The 20,386-nt window shown below is 47.2% G+C and overlaps 1 protein-coding gene across 1 annotated transcript in view; it reads right to left on the bottom strand.

The window, feature by feature from the left end:
* LOC144770517 (GTPase KRas-like) overlaps positions 1–20,386 on the bottom strand; it is a 214,154-nt gene that overhangs the window by 79,626 nt on the left and 114,142 nt on the right. Inside the window, exon 3 of the mRNA XM_078655099.1 lies at positions 8,045–8,223. Coding sequence (XP_078511225.1) covers positions 8,045–8,223 — 179 coding nt within the window. The remainder of the gene's footprint in view (positions 1–8,044; positions 8,224–20,386) is intronic.

Here is a 20,386-nt window from a genome sequence, read left to right on the forward strand (position 1 = left end):
TGTCACTGTTTTTCTGTTTAGGACTCTGGGTCCAAGAGGTTCATCACAGAAAGATTGTATGGCTGATCAGCCAGAGGTTTTTCACCCTTTACTGCAGCTGGGCCAGCTGTTCATGTGTTTCTTTTGACCTCTGCCTATGAGCATTGTCTCAAGAGGTGTCCTTTGCTTTTCTAGAGATGTGCCGTACCCTATGTGGGGTATTAGTTTGCTATTGTGTAGCTGCAGTTCCTTGCCAGGAAGGTTTGGAGGCTGCCGTGGAGCTCTCTTGCTATTTTCAGCCCCCCTGCGGATTTTCCCATGGGTTCTGCTGCGCCTATCCCTGTTCCTTGGTTCCTACTGTGGTGGTACATACTCTCGGTTAGGTCTCACGGACTGACGTGGCCAACTACTGAGGCCTGTGTAGTGCTGGCTACAGTTGTTCCGTGGCATTCTTAGGCGTATGTGGACGCAGTTGATTTCGGTGTTTTGTTGGGGCTCTGTCTTTCCAGACTTGCCCCGGAGGGTTTTTCCATCCTGCCGCCTGGCTTTGGCTCCTCTTTTTGCCTTCCTTCTGTCCTAAGCGGCGTTGGAGGTCTTGGACGTGGGCACGGGTCTCTGGGGGTGCCCTGGTCCGCTCCGGTTCTTTGTCGCCACTTGTGCTCCATACTGGGTTTATGTACGATTGTAGGGGACCCGTTGAGTTCCTTGAGCCAGTGTCTTTTAGGCGCACTTTTGCTATGGCCGCCTTCCTGGTGTTGAGACAGGCTTGGGACCTATGAGTGGTGCACTTTTTACCAAAGCAGTCCTCTGTTCCGTTTTGCATTGTGTCCCTGGCCTCCCTCGGAGGAGCCCTGTAAAAAAAGTGGCTCTATATATACTGTTCCAAAGTAAGGTGCAGTGTGAACAGAGTCTACAGTCCCCAGAGGATTGGCAGAGGCTAAAGTTAGATATAACCTTACTCTCTAAAGTGGTAGCCTGGTCGAGCAATAAGGCAGTATCAGAGGACAGTGTAAAGCATTTGTTGTACACAGTCAGCAATTGGTTTCACACACAAGAACTTAACTCTAGGCCAATTGTTTTGTATATAAAAAATATATGGTCTTATTTTAGAACCACAAGTCGGTATAAAAATACTTTCTCAGAAGGAAATGTTGCAATGAAATACTTTCAATTAGCAGTAGACTTTTAAATGCAAAAGATACAGTTGTTGCAATATGCAACACAAGCTAAACACAATCATAACATTGAGCTCAATGGGAAGTTTTAAGTAAATGCAATAAAACCACTTTACTAATGTTTTTCTTACCCCGCCCTGGTGCATTTCCTGTAAACAGTTGAAAGAAATAGTTTTAGTTACACCGGCGATTTTTAAGGAATATTTGTAGGTTTTGAAAATCGACACAGAAGAAATTTTGGTAAAAACCAAGCAATGTTATTCCATGGTGAGAAAATCAGATTATCGGAAAATCACAGTTGTAATTACTTTTTAGGGTCAGTGCTGTGCACAAAGATCCAGCACTGGGATCTCCCCTGGTAACAAGTGAGTAATTTCGTTTTCATTGATTGGATGATTTTTAAGGAATATTTCAAAGCTTCAAAACTTGACACTATGAAGAATTTCCAAATGAAAACCAGCCAATGTTACTCTATAGAGAAAATCAAGTTATCGGTCTATGGGTAAGTACTCGACTGGCAGAGCTAAGGTTCTGGGGTAAGACTCAGGGGTCTCCTGGGGTCAGGTAGGTACAGTGGTTACACCCTCAGCGGCACAGGGGCATCCGGGTGCAGAGTGAGTAGGCCCAATGTTAGCCTATGGAGGGCAGGGGGCCTTTGGTTGGTGGCTGTTAGCAGGCAGGCCACGAGGCTGTGGGAGCTGAGCTCCTGGTCACTTACACAGGGAAACTGGGGAAGTAGAATAGGACAGATGCTGCAATTCCAGTGGCACTCGGGCGGCTGGGTGCAGGGTGCTTTTGGGCCGTCGGGCGCCCAATTTATTTCAATGGGAAAGCTATAAGACGAACAAAGGCTGCAAACTCAGGGACGGAGATTCTTCAGATGCGACCACCACTTTGAGAGGTAAGTTGGGAAGCTGTAGGTTAGGTAGCCACCCAGGAGTTGGGCAAAGGGGGCAGTGGGGAGCCGGGTGCCTTTTGGTGTCGGGAAATCTTACCCTCAGCTGGTCGCGGTTGGAGGGGTCCCTGGTTGTGAGGCTGCAGGCGTCGCCAGGATTGTCGAGGAGGGTCCTTGTGTGCTGGATTCGCGGTTCCTGGCTGGCACCAGGGGTTGTTGCTGTTTGAGCAGAACCACTGCTCGAGGGAGTCCCAGTCTTTGGATGAGCAAGGTAGTCCTCCAGGGTTTTCGAGGTTGCTGACCATAGGAGCGCTGGGATTTAGCAGGAGCAGGTTCGAGGGTCGACAGGCCTGTAGGGTTGGGGCCAAGTCAGTTGGTGTCGTCTTCTTGTTAGCAGCTGCACTGCAGGCCTTCGTTCTTCTTCTTGTTTTGAAATCCGGATCTGAGGAAGGAAGGTTCAGGGTGCCCCTAAATACTAAATTTAGGGGCGTTACAGGTAGGGGAAGGTCAGGGACCAATGGGTCCCTTCCCTGGGGTGAGTACACCCCCTTTCCTGCCACTCTCCAGTAGGAGGGGGCAAGAGCCTGTCTCTGATGGGTAGGGCTCCCCATCCTCAAGATGGCCAGAGCCCGGAGTTGTGCTTCACCTCGCCTCCCCCCACCTGTGGGGTGGTGTTGGCAGAGGCTGGCACACCCCCTTTCTTCATTTAGGTGTTCCCGCCTGTCTTCCCGCTGAGTACAGCAAGTGGCCTGGAGAAGCTCACAAAAGCGGCATGCCTTTGAAGCTTCCCCTGCCCATCCTGGGGGCAGAGGCCTAGCATTTCGTCCCAGGATGTGCATTGCTGCAGGCCCACGAGAGCAGATGGCTCTCTACCCAGCGGTCCAGCAGCAGTTCTGCTGGGTGGCAGTCTAGGCAGCCTCTCAGTCCTGACACTGGTTGTGGGTTAGTTTCAGGGGGCAACTCCAAGTTGCCCTCTGTCGTGCATTGACCATTAAATCTCACACTGGCATCAGTGTGGATTTAATGTGCAGAGAAGTTTGATACTAAACTTCTCAGTCTTCAGTGTAGCCATCATGGTGCTTTAGAGTTCGTGATGACTACCTCCCAGCACCATATACTCTTACTGGCAGCACTGCGCTTACAGTGCCCAGGAATGGACCTGGGTACTGCAGGGGTACAGGGCTCATGCACCTGTACCCACACCACTGGCATAGGGCACCCAGCTAGAGGGGTGACTGAGGTATGCCAGGGCAGTGTGTTGTGGGCATGGCACACAGGGATGTGTGCCATGTCGACTGTTTTGTTCTGCACCAAGACACTCAGCCTGCAAAGGCAGTGTGTGGGTGTCAGGGTACAGGACTCCTAAGGGTGAAACAATAAGTGCTGCAGCCCTGGGTACCTACGGTACCATTTACCAGGGGCTGACCTGTGGCCGGAGATGCCAATTGGGTTTAGGTTTCAATACAGTTTTAGGGAAGGAACTTAGGCCCTGGGCACCTGATTGACAGGAGCCCAGGGCCCACTCAGTCAAAGTACATCAGCAAAAAGTGGGGGCATACCATGCAAGAAAGATGGCCCTTTCTCACAGGCCCGACCTGGGTTCAGATTTCTGTGGCCCAGGTGTTCTTCTACGGGCTCCGCTATGAGTTTCACCACATTCTCCGGCTGATATCTGGATTCATCCTGTATACATAGGTCACCCTTTTTCAGACTTTTTATGTCTGCATGTTACTGACTTCTTGAAGTGTGACAGTCAGTATTACCGCCTGTGAGGCGGGGGTTGGTTTTCCTTACTTATTGGGAGGTTGGACCGCCCTCTTTGCGGCTGGACTTTTGTTCCACTCCAGTTCACAGCCGGCGATTCCATTTCTACCTTTCCAAGACCTGGCTATTCTTTAAGGGTATTTTTCTGGTTTACCTTTGGCTGTCATTTCCTGACTTTGCCGGCATTTCTGTGTGCTATGTTCGCACACGAAGGGATAGGCGTGTGGGCTCCCTACCCTGGCTCCTGGAGATTGTTCCAGGTTCCCCATTTGTTTCTCTCCTTTCTCCGCTCTCTCCCACAGGGGAGCTAGTTTGGGCATGCTCGGCTTGTTGGTCGCCCTTGTTCCCAAGGGTATGATTGCCTGGTTGGCTACCTGGTGCTGTGCCGTCGCTTCCTTGAGTTCCCCCTTGTGTGGTTTAGTTCTCAAGGTACACACTACTTGGTTCTGTGTACTCTTGTCCTTCACATCTATGAGCCTCCTAGTAGTCAGGGTTGTGTGTTTCGGCATTAGGCCTCTGCCGGCCATGCCATTGGTTGGCATCCCTTAGCTGGACCTTTGTCTCTTTTGGACCCTTTAGTCCTCGCCTCAGTTTCCCTCTTTTTGTGGAATTCGGTCGTATTCTGTCGTTGTGCACCGACTTCTGTTTGGATGACTTAGTTTCATCCCTGTCTGGGAACAGTGGATTAGTGTTGTCCTTTGATGACTTGTGGTGCCTTGCTTCCCTTGCTCAGGCTCAACTTCAGGGTGTGTGTCAGTTGCTCCGCCCTGACCTTCAGGGTTTGGTGTAGAGTTATGCTGGCAATACTGAGCCTTATGGGTCTGGTGTCAGCTGTGCTGGCATTGCGGACCCCATCTTGTTTTCATCAGCATTCTGAACGGTCTGTTCCCTTCGGGGACATGGTGGGGTTTGGTTGCAGACCCTCCTCCCGTGGGGTATAGCTATCGTATCTATTCTAAGTTAAGGAATCTGCGGCTAGATGTCTATCAGTTGAACGAGTTACTTACCTTCGGTAACGGTATATCTGGTAGAGTCAGAGTGTAGCGGCAGATTCCTTAACACCCGCTCATCATCCTTGTTTTGGGACAACCTTTCCAGGTGGGTTTCTACCACCTTGCCTCCTTTTAGGAGGCCATGGTCTTCCTAAGGGGTTCTCTAGTTCACCCACCTCAGGGGCAGGGTGTCATTCTGCATTAGGCACGTTCGCTTTCCGCCCATCTAGTTTGGGGTGCCTAAGTTATGTGCTTTTTGGTACTACACTATACGGCATGGAGCTTATCATATGGTCTCCCCTCCCTCCACTCTAGTCTGTCTCCCCATGTCTTTGGGGTCTCAGTGTCTCTGCTACAGGCGCTTGGGTTGTGTTTCTATTGGACTATGCTTGGTGCATAGGTCATTCTGGGGGTGTGGTACCACTTCTATGTGGTGGTTTTATTCTGGTCACGGGCCATAAGTCACGGCTTACAGCCCTGTTCCCCCCCCCCCCTTTTCAGTTGCATACGTGCTTACAGACTGTCTGTCATTCAGTTCCATCCTGTTGTTGCGTATTAATTTCCTCTGCCGTTGCCTCTTTAGGGAGGGCACAGTTGTTTACTTGGTGAAATTTTATTGGGGCTGCTGCTTGTTCGCTTCTTTCGGTCCCTCCAAGTGTTGAGTACTTTCCAACATGGGATTGTTTCCTACAATTGTTGTTACAAAGGTTTTTGTTTCTTTTTGGCACACTGTTCCTATATACTCTCACTGCTTTTGTAGTGGCTCTGTGGTGTGGCGCGGAAAAGTTTCACTGCAGAAAACAGACGTCAGCACGCCAAGGGGGTCTTATATGGCTCCATTGACATTACTTCCATGGACGACGTCAAAACGGAGCCAGGCGACGCAGACCCCCGGCGTGCAGAGGTACTGCTGGGGAAAGGGTTTTCCAGATCCAGTCTGACGCCTGGGGATATTCTTAGTTAAGGAATCTGCGGCTAGACTGCGTCTCTACCAGATACATCATTACCCAAGGCAAGTAACTCTTTTATCAGGATATGTGAAAGGATGTAAAAACTGCTATGCTTAATATCTCAGATGACATTCACAGATCCTTAGATGAAGGGGACACATGTCTCCTAATCCTACTTGACTTATCTGCAGCTTTTGATACCCAGCATTACTCACAACACTTAAGACCAGCACTGCTATCAATGGCACAGTCTTAAGATGGTTCACATCTTACCTCCAACTTTGCCTGCAACAAATAAAAAAAAAACAACAACTGTCTCTCAAAACCTACAGTAGTTCCACATGGTGTACCCTAAGGCTCACTTCTCTTCCCATCCTTTTTCAATCTCTTCATGGAACCCCTTTCATCCTGTACCAAGCAGGGGTCAAATGTTGCCTATATGCTGAGGACACCCTACTCTACTACAAAATTAAATTGCCCGGTGACATCCTACATCTGAATGCCTCACTAATCAACCACTTAAAGTTGAACCCCTAAAAAAAATGATCTAATACTTTTCTCCCCAAAAAACAACAAGCCTCTACCAATCCAAAATTGGCTCAAGAATTTGGACGCCCTAAACTTCTCACACTATCCAACTCAGTCAAGTCCTTTGGCATCAACCTGAACAAAAACAGATCAAAGAAGGAACAAGTCAACAGAGGAGTGCATTACACACTAAAACATCAAGAAAATCAAACCGTTCATTCCCCCTGATGATTTTAAGACAGTAGTGCAATCTCTAGTCCTAAAAATTGAATTATTGCAACGCCATCTGCACAGGGACTCTGAAAAATCACCTTGCCCCCCCCTGAGAACAGTTCTCAACACCACTGCCCGGTTTCTAACAGGTTTTAAATGGTTTGAACACATCTCACCGGACCACAAAAACATTAGTGGGAATGAAGATGCATCTACAAGACTGCATACAACATTCACAAAGACCTTCATACACATTATCTCAACTATCTAGATACCAAACGTTTGAAAGCAGGAAGAGTCAGGACTTTGAGAAGCTCCACCTCCCAAACTAAAAAAGAAATCCTCACGGACACGCACATGCTCTGGAAATGTGCCCAGGATCTGGAACTCACTCCTTAATGATCTCCGCTGCAACCCCTCCTTTTCCTGCTTTGAACTGGACCTTAAATACCTACTGCTCAGCAAATATTTCAATATGCACACAAACTGTTAGGTTTCTAAAGCTCACACCCAAACAGACTAGACATGTTGCGGCAGTAGATTGATTCAGTTGTCTACTATGTCATTTACTCCATTAACTTATGCTGTTCTGATATCTGCAAATTGTAACTACCTTGACAGCCAACAATTGTCTTTGTGTATATGTATGCACTTCAATTAAAAGATCTTGAATTATATGTAAAGGTCTCCGATACCTTCAGGTCTAGCTAGGCTATATAAAACCTATAAATAAAGTACGCACTGATACGAGTAGTACCCTTGATCTTCGCAGTCGTACAAACTGGCGTACAAGTAGCTAAAAAGAAGCAGCTTTAGCAGGCGTTCAATGGAATGTATATCAAAATACGTTAATCAGTTTGTCACTGTTTTAGTGATATCTATGTGCGACAAAGTGTATTATCTACATAAAGAGGATGGAAACCTGGGGCAGAAGACTATAAAAGCTGGGAAGAATTTAGACAAATGTACAGTTAACTGCCTAGAACACTTGTGCAGGATGCTGCTCTTCTCTGGAGTACCCATGTTTTTCACAATGCAGTGCCTTTACTGTTTAAGACTGGGAAAATCACTTCAAATCCAGACCTGCTAAATCGGTCTTTCGATGTGAAGAGATAGAATGGGATATCATGAAGCGATGGCGATAATGAGGAGACCTGCCATCAGATCAAGGTTGCCACTGATGTAAAATGTTAAGATTTGTAGTGCCAAATCCTAGCTCAAAGACAACAGCATGATACTAGGATCTAGTCACAAATTTAGGGCAGTCTGGCATTCATAATTTCTCTTCCTTCTGGATTAATCCCTTCTTCCTCTTGGCGAATGCCAGATCAAGTATCATGCACGGTAGCTTATCTTCTTTTATTCTCAAAGGAATAACCTCAACAGTTGAAAGGAGCAAAGCTGAAAGGCGGTGGCAAGCGAAGGCTAATGCTACTGTCACAGTACATTTGCCACTCGACTGCAAGTCATGGTGTAATGCATTTTATTCAATTGTAGATGACTCAAATGGAACAGCTAAGAACATAGAGGAACATTGAATGTGCTGACCTGTAGTGATGGACATCTTCAAAAGACTTGGAGTTATTAATGGCAAAGACACATAAAAAGCCCTCTCCTGTACGCATGTACTGGTCCCTCATGGCACTGTACTCTTCTTGACCTGCAGTATCCAAGATGTCCAGGAGGCAAGTCTCTCCATCAATCACGACCTGCTTTCTGTAGGAGTCCTGTGAGGGGAAAAGCACTACAACATTACATAGAGTAGAGAAGCACATGGTACTGTCAGATGGTTATATAGCTGGTTTAAGTCTTCACAGTGGCTGCATAATCCAAAATGTTCTGGTAAAGGAACAAAAAACAGGTATGGAGGACATGAAAACCCAACACCTATTTAAGGCCATCTGAGGTAGGAGACTGACGCTGTATATAGTGTCCACCTATGGTGAGGCACTGTGCCCAGAGTCCAGGCAACCCTTAGTGACAGTGTTTAGGTCCCTGATAACCAAAGCTCTCAAGGAGTAGCTGTGGAAAGCAGCTAAGGTTTATTCAGGTGGGTGTAAAGCGGGTGCATTTACCAGATAGTCAGCAAGCTTTTGCACAAGAAAGAACCACACATATATTTACAAAAATACAGTAGTATTTATTATCACAATAAAAACTTAGTATATCTCCTACCCGGAGATACCAAATACACAAGAAACACCTAAAAACAAACAAACAGTTAAGTAGGCAAGTACCAAATTGAGACTGATACCGAAAGATAGAGATGCCATGGGGAAGCCAGGAACACCAAAAGGTGATTGCCACTGGGTGCCTTGGGGTCCCTAGCTAGAGTCATTACACCGGGTCACACGTCCATAGGATAAAACAGGGTAAGCTGCGGTTGGAATTTTCTTGTTTCAGGACCCTTCCATTAAGGAGCCTAAGGACACCAATTGGATCAGGGAAGGTTGGAGAGCCACCCCACTCGTGGATACCCAGGAAACCAGGGTAACTACACAAGGAAGCCCAGGTGCATAGGTGTCGGAAGCACACGTTTAAGCCAACGGAGGGTCTTGGAAGTCCGGAGGCTACAGCGACCAGTGGACCAGAGCCGAGGAACCGAAACGTGGATTGTAGACGAGAAGTACCTAAAAGCAGAGGGACAGAGTCCAAACCACCCGAAGTGTCTAGGAGGCACAGGCGCACAATGCCACCCCTTGTCAGAGTTACCTACTGAAGCACAGCAGTCTTGATGGAGCAGCCGTGGAGCCCAGGTGACGATGCAGGAGCACACGGGGTGTGCATTGGTTTTCGTCACAGCATCGAGGCCCCTATAGGCCACACAAAACTTAATTTCTTTACCACCCTGGGTATGAGGCTTGGGGACTAAGACAAGTGGGCTGGTCCAGAGGCTCTCGGATAGGTCTAGGACTCCAGCATCATGCGTATGTCGGCTTTGATCAACTCTTTCACATGATCAGATTGCCTGTATATTTTAATCTTGACAGGTAGGCTTTCACCAGTGGGTACACCAGGTAGTCTGACCAGGGGGCAAAGAGAAGAGATCAGCAAAAGGATTTAAGACTTGCGTGCAATCAGTCTGCTGGAGGGCAGTGAAGGTGTCCGACTCCTTCCAGTGACCAATCTTTTGGATTGTTGGTCAGGGAGAGGTTCACACTCTGCTTCCTGATCCTCATCTAGAAAGAACCATGAGCATGGTCACATCTTCCCTGTCATAATAGGATTTAAGGTGGTTGACATGGATGCCCCTCTTGGGGTTCCTACAAGATACAAGGTCCACCAGATAGGTGACCTCATTTTCTTTCCAGGAATGGAATAGGGTCCACTCCACTTGTTATTTGACAGCCCTATGAGCCAATGGCTCCAAATCCCACACCTTCTGCTCGGTTTGGAACCCAACCATAGCAGCCTTTTGGTAATACCATTGCTTCTGGAGCTCCTGGCTGGACTCAAGCTTTTTATTTGCCTTCTTTATGTTTTCAGCCATCCTGGAGCGGAGGTCAAGGCCATAGTACACTATATCTTGCTTAGGTTCAACTGACAGGAAGACCAACAAGAAGTTCACATGGGGAGAACCGCACTCCGTTCTGTGGCACTTTCCTGTAGGCAAAAAGCATGCATGGAAGCAAGACACCCCATTTTTGTTTTTCAGGGAGTCCACCAATCATGGCTTTTGAGGTCTTGTTGAATCTTTCAACAAGACCATTACACTGTGTATGGTAGGGGGTAGTGAATAGGTAGCCTCTACACACTCCTTCCACATGTATTTCAGGTAGACAGACATGAAGTTAGTGCCTCTGTCTGACACCCCCGCCTTAGAAAAGCCCACTCTGGTAAAGATACCAATAAGGGCCCTAGCCACTGTAGGGGCAGTGGAAGTCTTAAGGGGACTAGCCTCAGGATACCTGGTGACATGATCCACTACCACTGGAAAAATCTGTTTCCTGATGCTGTGGGAGGGTCAAGGGGGGCAAGAAAGGCAATCCCTACCCTCTCAAATGGAACCCCGACCACTAGGGTGGGATTAAGGGGTGCTTAGGGTGCCCACTTTTCTTGCCACTGGCTTGAAAGGTGGAAAAGGAGTTACAAAACACCTTCACTTTCTCGTGCATTCCTGGCCAGTAGAAGTGGCTGACTAGCCTACGCCAAGTTTTAGTCTGAACAAGGTGTCCAGCTAAGGAGATGTCATGGGCCAAAGTTGGAAGGAATTCCCTAAATGCCTGAGGCACTACCACTCTCCTAGGTGGAACCAGGTTTGGGGTATTTGGCCTAAGTGTAAAAAGATTCCCTCCTCCAAATAAGTCTTGTGGGAACCACTGACGTCACCTTCCTCTACAACAGCTTCCTATCGCAGGCTTTCAAGAGAGGGACAGGTTTTCAGCCCCAGGGACAGATCTTCCCTAGAGGGTACCCTGGGCCAAAAAGCTCAGCCTGGTAATGCTCCAGCTCCGAGGCGGTTTCCTCTGGGGCGGACTCTTCCTCCTGATGAGAAGGGTCTGATGGGAAGCTGGCTCCCAAGTCTTCCTGCCTTTTCTCTTGGATGTTTGGGCCATTCTTCCAGGCCCCTACACCCCTTTTTCACCCTGGTGTCTGCTCTGGTTTTTACACACAACCATTGTGGGATTCCAATAATTTCTGCATGGATTCTCAGTTCTGCCTCAACCCAGGCTGAGGACTCCTAATTACTGCCAGGCAAACAATCAACTTGTATGGATGAAGAGACTGCTACCTCTTTTTCCAGCAACCTCTCCCCAGTGAAAGGACACCATCATGGGATGGGTTCTTGTCAGATTGTCGGCATTGGTGACTTGATAGGTTCTTCCAGGCAGATACTGTTCAGAGAACACCAGCTGTTCAGTCACTATGGTGATGCTGGCACCATTGTCTCTCAAGGTTTCCATCCAAACCCCATTAATAACAGGATGCGGTCTGTATTTTTACATGTTAGTGGGCAAGACAACTAAGGTGGCTATGTCCACATCTCCTACTAGAGTCACCTCAGTGAGCTCATTCGCATGGCCAGTGCTTTCCTAAGATCCCCCCTAGAGATAAGCCCTTGTTTTTATGACCATAGTCTCCAGTTCGGTAAACTGTGTTTCAACAGTCATGGCAGCAAGCCTTCTTGGAATCACAGTTCTTTCCCTGGAACCCACCCTTTAGCTGTGAAGAGTCTCTGGATCCACCCCCTGAACAGATTTTGGGGGCCTGAAGAAGAGTTAGCACCTAATTACTAGTTTGGCGGTCCTTAGGAACTCCAAACCCACGGTTGAGGTGCGGTGACGGTAGGAGACCGTTGCACCGGCGGTCCGCAAGCTGTATTAAGACTAACGCGGTCAGACGACCATAGGATCACCGCAACTGCCGTGGATCCGCAGTATGAGGCTGCAATATGCCTGGTGGTGGCGCGGTGGTCTGAGGCTGCAATATGCCTGGCGGTGCCGCTGCGGCACTGCCAAGTATATTAAGAGTTTCCTCACCGCCAGCGGTTTCATGGCGGTGCTTATACCATGAAAAAGTTGGTGGTGAAGAAACTAAGGTGGCCCTGCAAGGCCCCCTGTGGTGTCTTGGCCTGGGGATACATGCAGGGGTGGGCACATGGTGTGCCCCCGTGTGCATGCATTTCCTTTCCTGCACTGCACAGTCCATGAGGTGCAGGAACAGGCTTTGGCGCTCCCATTGCAGTGCTTTTTTAATAGGCACCGCTGTGGGCCTGCCCGCCAAACCAAGTGGAAATTCGTAATCTGGCGCGTGGCAAAGTTTGGCAGTGCGGGATTGAGGCACTGGTGAGGCGGGCCACTTCCACACCGCCAAACTCTTAATCAAGCCCTTTGTTTTTAGGGTTACCATCTTTCCCTTGGAGAGCACTTTTTGGCCTGTTTCTTTTTGTCTCCTACACCTGTGGTAGTATGCCTTCTTCCCCAACTTGAAGAGAAAGTGGACCTAGGTCTACAAGGAATTGATATAACTTAGCTTGGTAACAATTACTTAAAAGATGCTCCTTTATCACATTGTTACCATCCAACCAACCGCCTTGTGATTTCACGGAGTAGTCTACAAAATCAGACCAGGTCTGGCTCTTTCGAGCCTGCTTGAAAGGGATTCTATACTTTAGTGGCAAATCCAAAGCCCTCAATTGGTGTACTCTTCATGAGGACATAGGATTCAGCCTCTCTCACTGTGTGTCAGGAGTCTATCCCTGTACAGTTCATACAGGATAGCACTCTACAGCTTCCTGAGGACCTGCCTGCCAAGACAGGCTTTCTGAAAAGCAATGAACCACTTGGTGATATCATCACCCTTGAAGTTTAAGACAATCAATTTGGGGATTCTAGTATCAAAATAATCACTTTTATCCCTATTTATTATTGTGCTGCCACCAGAAACGGGTCCTTCTCTTCTCACAGCCCAGTCTACCTCCCACCATCCCACTACCCTACAAACGACGCACCCTCCCTACATACCCTCGCTTCCAACGACCCCCGCGATGGCCGACTATCCCCGTTCGCAATAAATCCCACTGCCCCCGCCGTGTCCTCAACTCACTGTCTGACCGCGACCTATGCTCTCTCCTACGCTCTTATGGCCCAGGTCCGGTAAAACACATATCCAACACACACATCCCCATACCCACAATTCTCTCAAACCCTCTGAGGCTCCCATCCCATAGCAACAGAGGTTCCATCCCTAACAACCTCAGAAAAGTCCCCCTCTCTCTAGAAGGCTCGACCACCCTTCTCACTCCCAAACTCAAATGCATCCTACTCAATTGCAGATCGGCCCAGAAACACTCCTCCGACATCGCTGATCTCATCTCAGCAATGGATCTGGACCTAGCCATTCTGACTGAAACGTGGCTTACTGAAGCCTCTACCCCGATAATGGACATATTAGTCCCCCCCAATTATCACATCATTAGACTGGACAGGCCTGGCAAGACGGGCGGGGGAATTGCATGCATTTTTAGGAGCAACCTCTCCGTTACTAAAGCCACCTCCCCCTCCCTTACTTCCTGTGAACTCCTCTGCCTCGATATCACCAGCGAGGGCAAACAAGTTTGTGCTTTACATCTCATCTATCACCCGCCTGGTGACAACCTCATTCACCCAACAACTCATGGACACGATCACATCCAATGCCGGTCGGCAGATCACCCAAGTCTACCTGGGTGACTTTAATCTCCACTGGAATGATCAGAAAGACACAGCGGTGAATAGTCTCAAAACTTTCCTTAATGCGCTTGACCTCACCCAAATATGCGATAGACCAACACACGACAAAGGCTCGATAATCGATCTCATCATCGCCAAAGAGGACTCTACCCAACTGGAGGCGATCCAACCCTGCGACTGGTCAGATCACCACATTATCACCTTCTTTATCAACGAAAAAGTTAAACCTAACCCGGCTCAACCCACCAAATCCAAAACCTGGAAAAGGGACATAAAGAATCTTAACCCCACTACCCTGCCTCCCCACATCGGCAGTCTCCTCCTTCCCCCTTCAGGTGCCTCGGATGTTCAATCACTGACCGACCACTACCTTGACTCTATGAATTCAATAGTCAATGAAGTCGCCCCATTGCAACTGAAGAGAGTCTCCACCAAAATTTCGAACCCCTGGTATGACGGCAGACTCAATGACGACAGGCGTACTATGCGAATGGCAGAACGTACCTGGAGATCTGACCCCTCACCACTGCATCTAAAAACGCTTAAAAACAAGAGAAATGCCTACTTTAGGAAAATAAAGCGCACAAAGTCGGACTTCTTTAGCCGCCAGCTGGACCAAGCAAAAAACAGGCCAAGAAAACTGTTCGAACTAATCAAGACTCAAACAAAGACACAACCCTTACAATCAAACAGCGCAACAAGCGACACCCCACACTGTGAAGCCTTCTCTGCTTTCTTTAAGCTAAAGACCGACAACATAAGAAATGACCTCATCATGGATGTAAGCCGATTCCCCAACCACACCAGAATGTCTAACATTCAACCTAAAAACAAGGCATCCTGGCTGTACTTCGACACCTACTCGGAAGAAGCAATACACAAACTGCTCTGCACCTTCAAGCCCTCTAATCACCTCACAGACCCCCTACCTGCTAATGCAGTAAAAGACTTCATCCCCTTGCTCCTCCCTCTTTGGACCAAAATCATCAACAGCTCCCTTCAACAAGGTCTCATTCCAGACTCCCTCAAGGTGGGGCAAGTCACGCCTATACTCAAGAAACCCACAGCTGACCCGTCTGACCTGAACAATTACCGGCCTATCACCAATATCCCCACCCTGGCCAAACTGCTGGAGAAATGTGTCCAACTCCAACTAACAAAACACATTGACCAATTTGACCTCCTCAACCCTCACCAATCAGGCTTCCGAGCGAAACATAGCACGGAAACAGCTATGACACACATAATTGACGACGCCCTCCAAATCCTTGATCGCAATGAGTCCTGCCTCCTCATCCTTCTTGACCTCTCTTCAGCATTTGACACGGTCAAACATGAGAACTTACTGGAGCTGCTAAGCACTAGAATGGGTCTATCGGGAACTGTTCTCAAATGGTTTTCTTCCTTCCTTCATAACCGGTCTCAGAAGTTCAAGATCGACAATGTGCTATCTACACTGGTGCCTGCAGATCTAGGTGTTCCACAAGGATCCTCACTCTCCCCCACACTGTTCAACCTCGTCATGGAACCGCTCGCCACCTTGCTCCAAGCATCCAATGTTCAATTCCATATGTACGCCGATGACACACAACTTTACCTAAAGTACAATCCCCGGAAGATATCAAACTTCTGAATTCCACACTTAGTAACACTCAATCTTGGTTGGCCGATAATCACCTCAAACTAAATGCGCTGAAAACTGAGTTCCTACTCATCTCACCCCCGGCGAAAATTTCCACCACCCAAACCTGGCTCAATAACCTAACAGCACTCAATGTCCAACCTACCATCGTGGACTCGGCGAAATCCCTAGGCATCACAGTCGACGCCAAGCTCAACATGCAACAGCACGTTAGCAAAGCCACAAAAGGAGCTAATTTCCAAATCAACACACTGAGGAAACTTAAACCCTTCCTCCCTGCCAAAGACTTCCAAACTGCTGTACAAGCTTTAGTCATCCCTCGCATAGACTACGGAATTGTGGCCCTCAGCGGACTCCCGCTATCCACAACAGCACCCCTAAGAGCCTCCCTGAACACTGCCGCGAGACTCATTACTGGCTCAAGAAAACATTCGCATATATCCCCAGACTTAAAATCTCTAAAATGGCTGCCTTTTGAAGCCAGAATACAGCTAAAAATTGCAGTTATGACACACTCGGCCGTGCACCACAATGCACCCAACTACCTCGCTCAAAAGTTGTCTATATCAGGAGGGTCGAGATCCAATAGAAGTACAAAAAATCTACTCCTGAAACCTCGTAGATTCCGGAAAGAAAAAACATACAAGCGCTCCTTCTCAGGAATGGCACCCAGGATCTGGAATGCGCTCCCTCCGGAAACCAGGCTTATCTCCTCCACTGCACTCTTAAAGAAAGAGGTGAAAACAATCCTTCTGGCCAAGATCTCCTGAACTTTATAGGTACTGGATCTGAGACTCTGCATCGCTTTGTATCACTGATCACCTTGCTCTTTGGCACTATACTCCTACTTGATGGTGACACTACTACGCTACTCTCTTACTACCGACCAATATATGATACACTTTGGTTTATTGAATCACCCTCCCGATGCCCCCACCCAGTGCTTTCTCTATCCTAAGAAATTGGTATAAGCCATCCACACATCCAAGGTTTTACCTGAACCCTTCTGTAGTGGGATCAATGACTTGTGCCGTCTTATATTACTTGTTTACCTGATTGTATATTGATATGTTTCTGTACATTACTGTTATCCTATTATGTTAGTGATTACTATACTGCTCCCATTATCTTGTTCATTCCTGCTGCCCCTACCCCTGTCTCTGTGAAGCGCTCTGATATCTGTAAGGATCTTGTTCGCACTATATAAAACTTTGAATAAATAAATAAATAAACTCTTTTCTCTCTTTCTATATATGTAATGGCTGCCCTCCTGGCTAGTCTCTCTCGAGCAGATGTCTTCAATCTGTGGGGCGCGACCCCCAGGGGGGCCATGGAGTCCTGGGAAAGGTGTCACGCATTCCCCAGCCTCACTTGTGCCTGGATTCTAAAATTTTTGCTACGGTTTTGGTAAAAGACAGCCGTCCTGGGACAGCTTATTTCGATCATTTAAAATGCTTCAGCTGAGGATCCTGTGGTTTGAAACTTTCATGCCAGGGTGTCTGGTCGCCTGAATGAAATGCAAATGTGCCCTATTAGTTAATCTGCAAGTGTAAAGGGTGCTTGGGACCCGTGAATTGCTACAAGCTTTGTGATGACAAAGAGTTGTTTTTTTAATGGTAGTGGAGCGTGTTAACAACTGGGAGGTGAAGTACATGCTTTTAATTGTAACTGTATTTACACAGCCCTTAGTACCCCTAAGGAGGTGTCGAAGGGACAGTTATGTAAATAAATTGCAATACATACGCCCTGGTTTGACTAAAATCTACATTTTGGAAGCACAATCTTTATTTAAAAACTATTTACACATTTTGTATCAGTCTATATTTTACTGTGTGTAATGTAATGGAAGTATAAAATAATAACTTGAATACCCACAATGCTTTCTGTCACAGGCTGCGACCATGTAGCACTAAAAATACACTATTCTCCACTTCACCAACCAAGATTTAATTTAGTTTCTCTCTGGTTACACACAGACTTCTGCAGTGCAATAACTAATAGAGGTTTCATAATGTACTACAGTGCTTTCCCCACTGAGTAACATTTTTTTTTTTACACTTCCCATTATTTTATATGTAGGTACCAGATGATGAAAGACCTAAAAAACAAAGATTATTTTGGAGCGGATTTATGAGACGCTTGCGCCACCAGAGCATCAGTTTTTTTAATGCTACGGTGGCTCAAGCGTTTCAACCATACCTATGAGGCAGCGCAAAGTCACCCTGCATGACTTTGCAAGGTCTCATAGATATGGCGTAAGACCAAGCAGTGCAAGTCGCTGCCTTGTCTAACTCTGCATCAAGGAGATATTCCATGAGACCTGTGTGGGGGTTCCCACGCAACACCCAGGGATTTTGATGCTGCCCCATATTAACAAAACCACGTAAACCTGGAGCAGTACCAAAACCATAAGTCTTCCTAGTGAAAACATTTCTCCACGTTTTTCCCTATTCCCAGGCGTGCTCCATTTTACAGCTCACATAGGAAGAGGAAAATAATGCTCAGGATTATTTTTGTGAAGGAAGGTGCCCCTTCCTGCACAAAAACAATCCTGCCTATGTTGGTGCTAGGCATCAATTTGTGCGCCAACGAAAGGGGAAAGGACAGGAATGCACCAGATTTAAAAAATATGGTGCATTTCTGCCCTTTTACATTGGGGTAGGGCAGCACAGAAAGAAGACTTGGGGCGCTGCCCTAATCCAATTCCTCACAAATGAGGCCCTTAGTTTTTAGCTACACCCTTGACCATGCCCCAATGCTCACTGACCTTTGGTTTGCTAAACACTGTTTAATATTATTGTTGCAATCATCCTGTGCCCTGGGCACCCCCCAACATTTTGCTGACAGGAACTGGTGGTGACTGACTGACCGACCCTGGGCTCTGTTTGCCCAGTGCCAAGCTAAAAGGAACACATTAGAATACAGTTAAGACACCCAACATACACTAGGGTACACAATGGTAAGGTGGGGTACCCCTGTAATTGGCATTACCTACTCCATAAGCCCCTAGTATGTAATAGGGCAGGGGATTGAAACTACCTAGAAGTCTCCAGTATCCTGGGGCATGGCAGTTTAGAAGTTAGCAGATTTTCTGCACTAGCATGTGTGCAGTGCTGAAGCTTGATGTCAGTTTTGATGTGTGAAATAGTTACACACTAGTTTTCCACTGTGTTACAAATTGTGTGTTTTCTATACAAGGACATCTTTGCTTAATTCTACTTCGATATGTGCGTCCTTCTCTCTCTTTGCCTGAAAATAATTTTCCCTCTGTTATTTCTGTTTTTCCTTTGTATATTGGATACAGGACTGTATCCCACTGTATATGTGTGCTCAGATAATCCTTTTTATTCTGGACACTTTTTTTGCTTATAGTAAACATTGATGGCTATAATTCATTGAATTGTTTAACTTGATACGTTGAGGACCTATGTTATCATACAAAAATTGCTACCCCAGGTCCTTAACCACCTAGAGGGTTCCCTTGTTGTTTTATAACCATGAGGTCAGTTTAAAAGCATCCCTGGTGGCCAGGACAGCTTTTAAACCTTAAATTGGGCCCAAACTCCACTTTGGGGGTAGGGGCCCTTAAAAATGAAAAACCTACCATGTTTTTGCATATTAGGGACTCCCACGGTCACCCCTAGGTATCCCAGGGGTGGGGGGGGGGGGGGGGTCAGTTATCTAAAAGAAGCACTCTTATAAAATGAGGTTTTATATGCCTGGGTAAAGTGAAATTTTACATTTCACTCCCCACATTGTGTTTAAGAGCTGCTCAAATTCGACTCTGATGCTAGAAGAATTGGGTAAGGATAATGTGCATGATTTCTGCAGATTCAGAACCCCTGAAGTCTCCCCTAGGTGCACGTGGGGTGTAGGTCCTGTAGAAATTAGGGAAATACTTCTAAAATAGGGTTTTATAAGCCCTGGTGCTACAAGAGTGGCCCCAGTCATGTTCCCCATTGCAAACCCCATGGCCCATAGGTTAACATGGTAGGAAGTTATTGATTAATAAATATGGATAGGAGAGGACTAGCCGGACCATTCAAAGAGTTCCCAGAATGGTAGTAGTAAATCCAACAATATTATATTGTTGAATTACTCCTAAAGTGTACATACAAGAAGTTATAAGACTTTCTTGTTTGTAAGTCCAAATTCAGCCTTCCAGTGGTCTGCCCTGATTGGTCAGAGTTAAGTGGATTAGCCAAACTGCTTTGAAGAGTTGATAAGGAACCCCTCCGGTTAATCACTCTGCTGGGGGCGCAGTGGGCTGGTCTATAGGAATGCCAGGCCAGGAGGTGGCGTCGTAAACTATGCTCTTCAAAGGTAGAGGGGAGGCCTGGGTTTCAGTCCACTCGGACAGTCTTGACCCAGTCAGGGCTAGGCTTAAGGAAGGTATGTGCAGATGGTAGGGGAGAGTCCATGGAAATAAGCAATCCCAGGGGGTGTGTTTAGTCAGCTCTTACCTCCTTGCTGGAAAATCAGCCATCATGGATTTGGAAGAATGATGCACTCTGGGCCAAAATAATGCCACACTCTACAGGATGTGGTCATAACCATGAGGAGTTGCCCTGCTCTCATTGGTCAGCAGTGACCTGGTGCTTGACCCAGAGAATTTTGAATAAGTATCTGAGAGGACCAGAGCCCTCCAGATCTGCGGCTTGAAACTGAATGAAGCAAGAAGTGCCCTGCTGGAAAGGTTTTTTTTGCTGTGCAAGGAACTCTAAGGCCTGACCTATGAAGACTGCGCCATCTGAAACTACAGCCCTGTGGATAACTTGCTGCCAAAGGACTAAGAGTGGACTCCCTGCAAGCTACAGGTTAACAGAGCTCACCTTGACAGCCCTACAAAGAATTCAAAGCCTGGAGTACGAGTGGATTTGTAAGGGTTTTGTTCAAGTGGATTGCGGAATTGAAGTTTCACACTTTCAAGGACCCTCTTGGAGATTCCAGAACCTTGGATTGTGTGTTGGATACTTTGGGACCCGCAAGCAGAACGCCAGGAAGGTGTTCTAACTGGACCCTGCTTGCTGAAGAAGGCGGCCCACTACAGTGGTGAGAATTCTTCAGAACAATTTA

Source organism: Lissotriton helveticus, chromosome 7 (genome assembly GCF_964261635.1).
Source record: "Lissotriton helveticus chromosome 7, aLisHel1.1, whole genome shotgun sequence".
NCBI classification, from domain to species: Eukaryota; Metazoa; Chordata; class Amphibia; order Caudata; family Salamandridae; genus Lissotriton; species Lissotriton helveticus.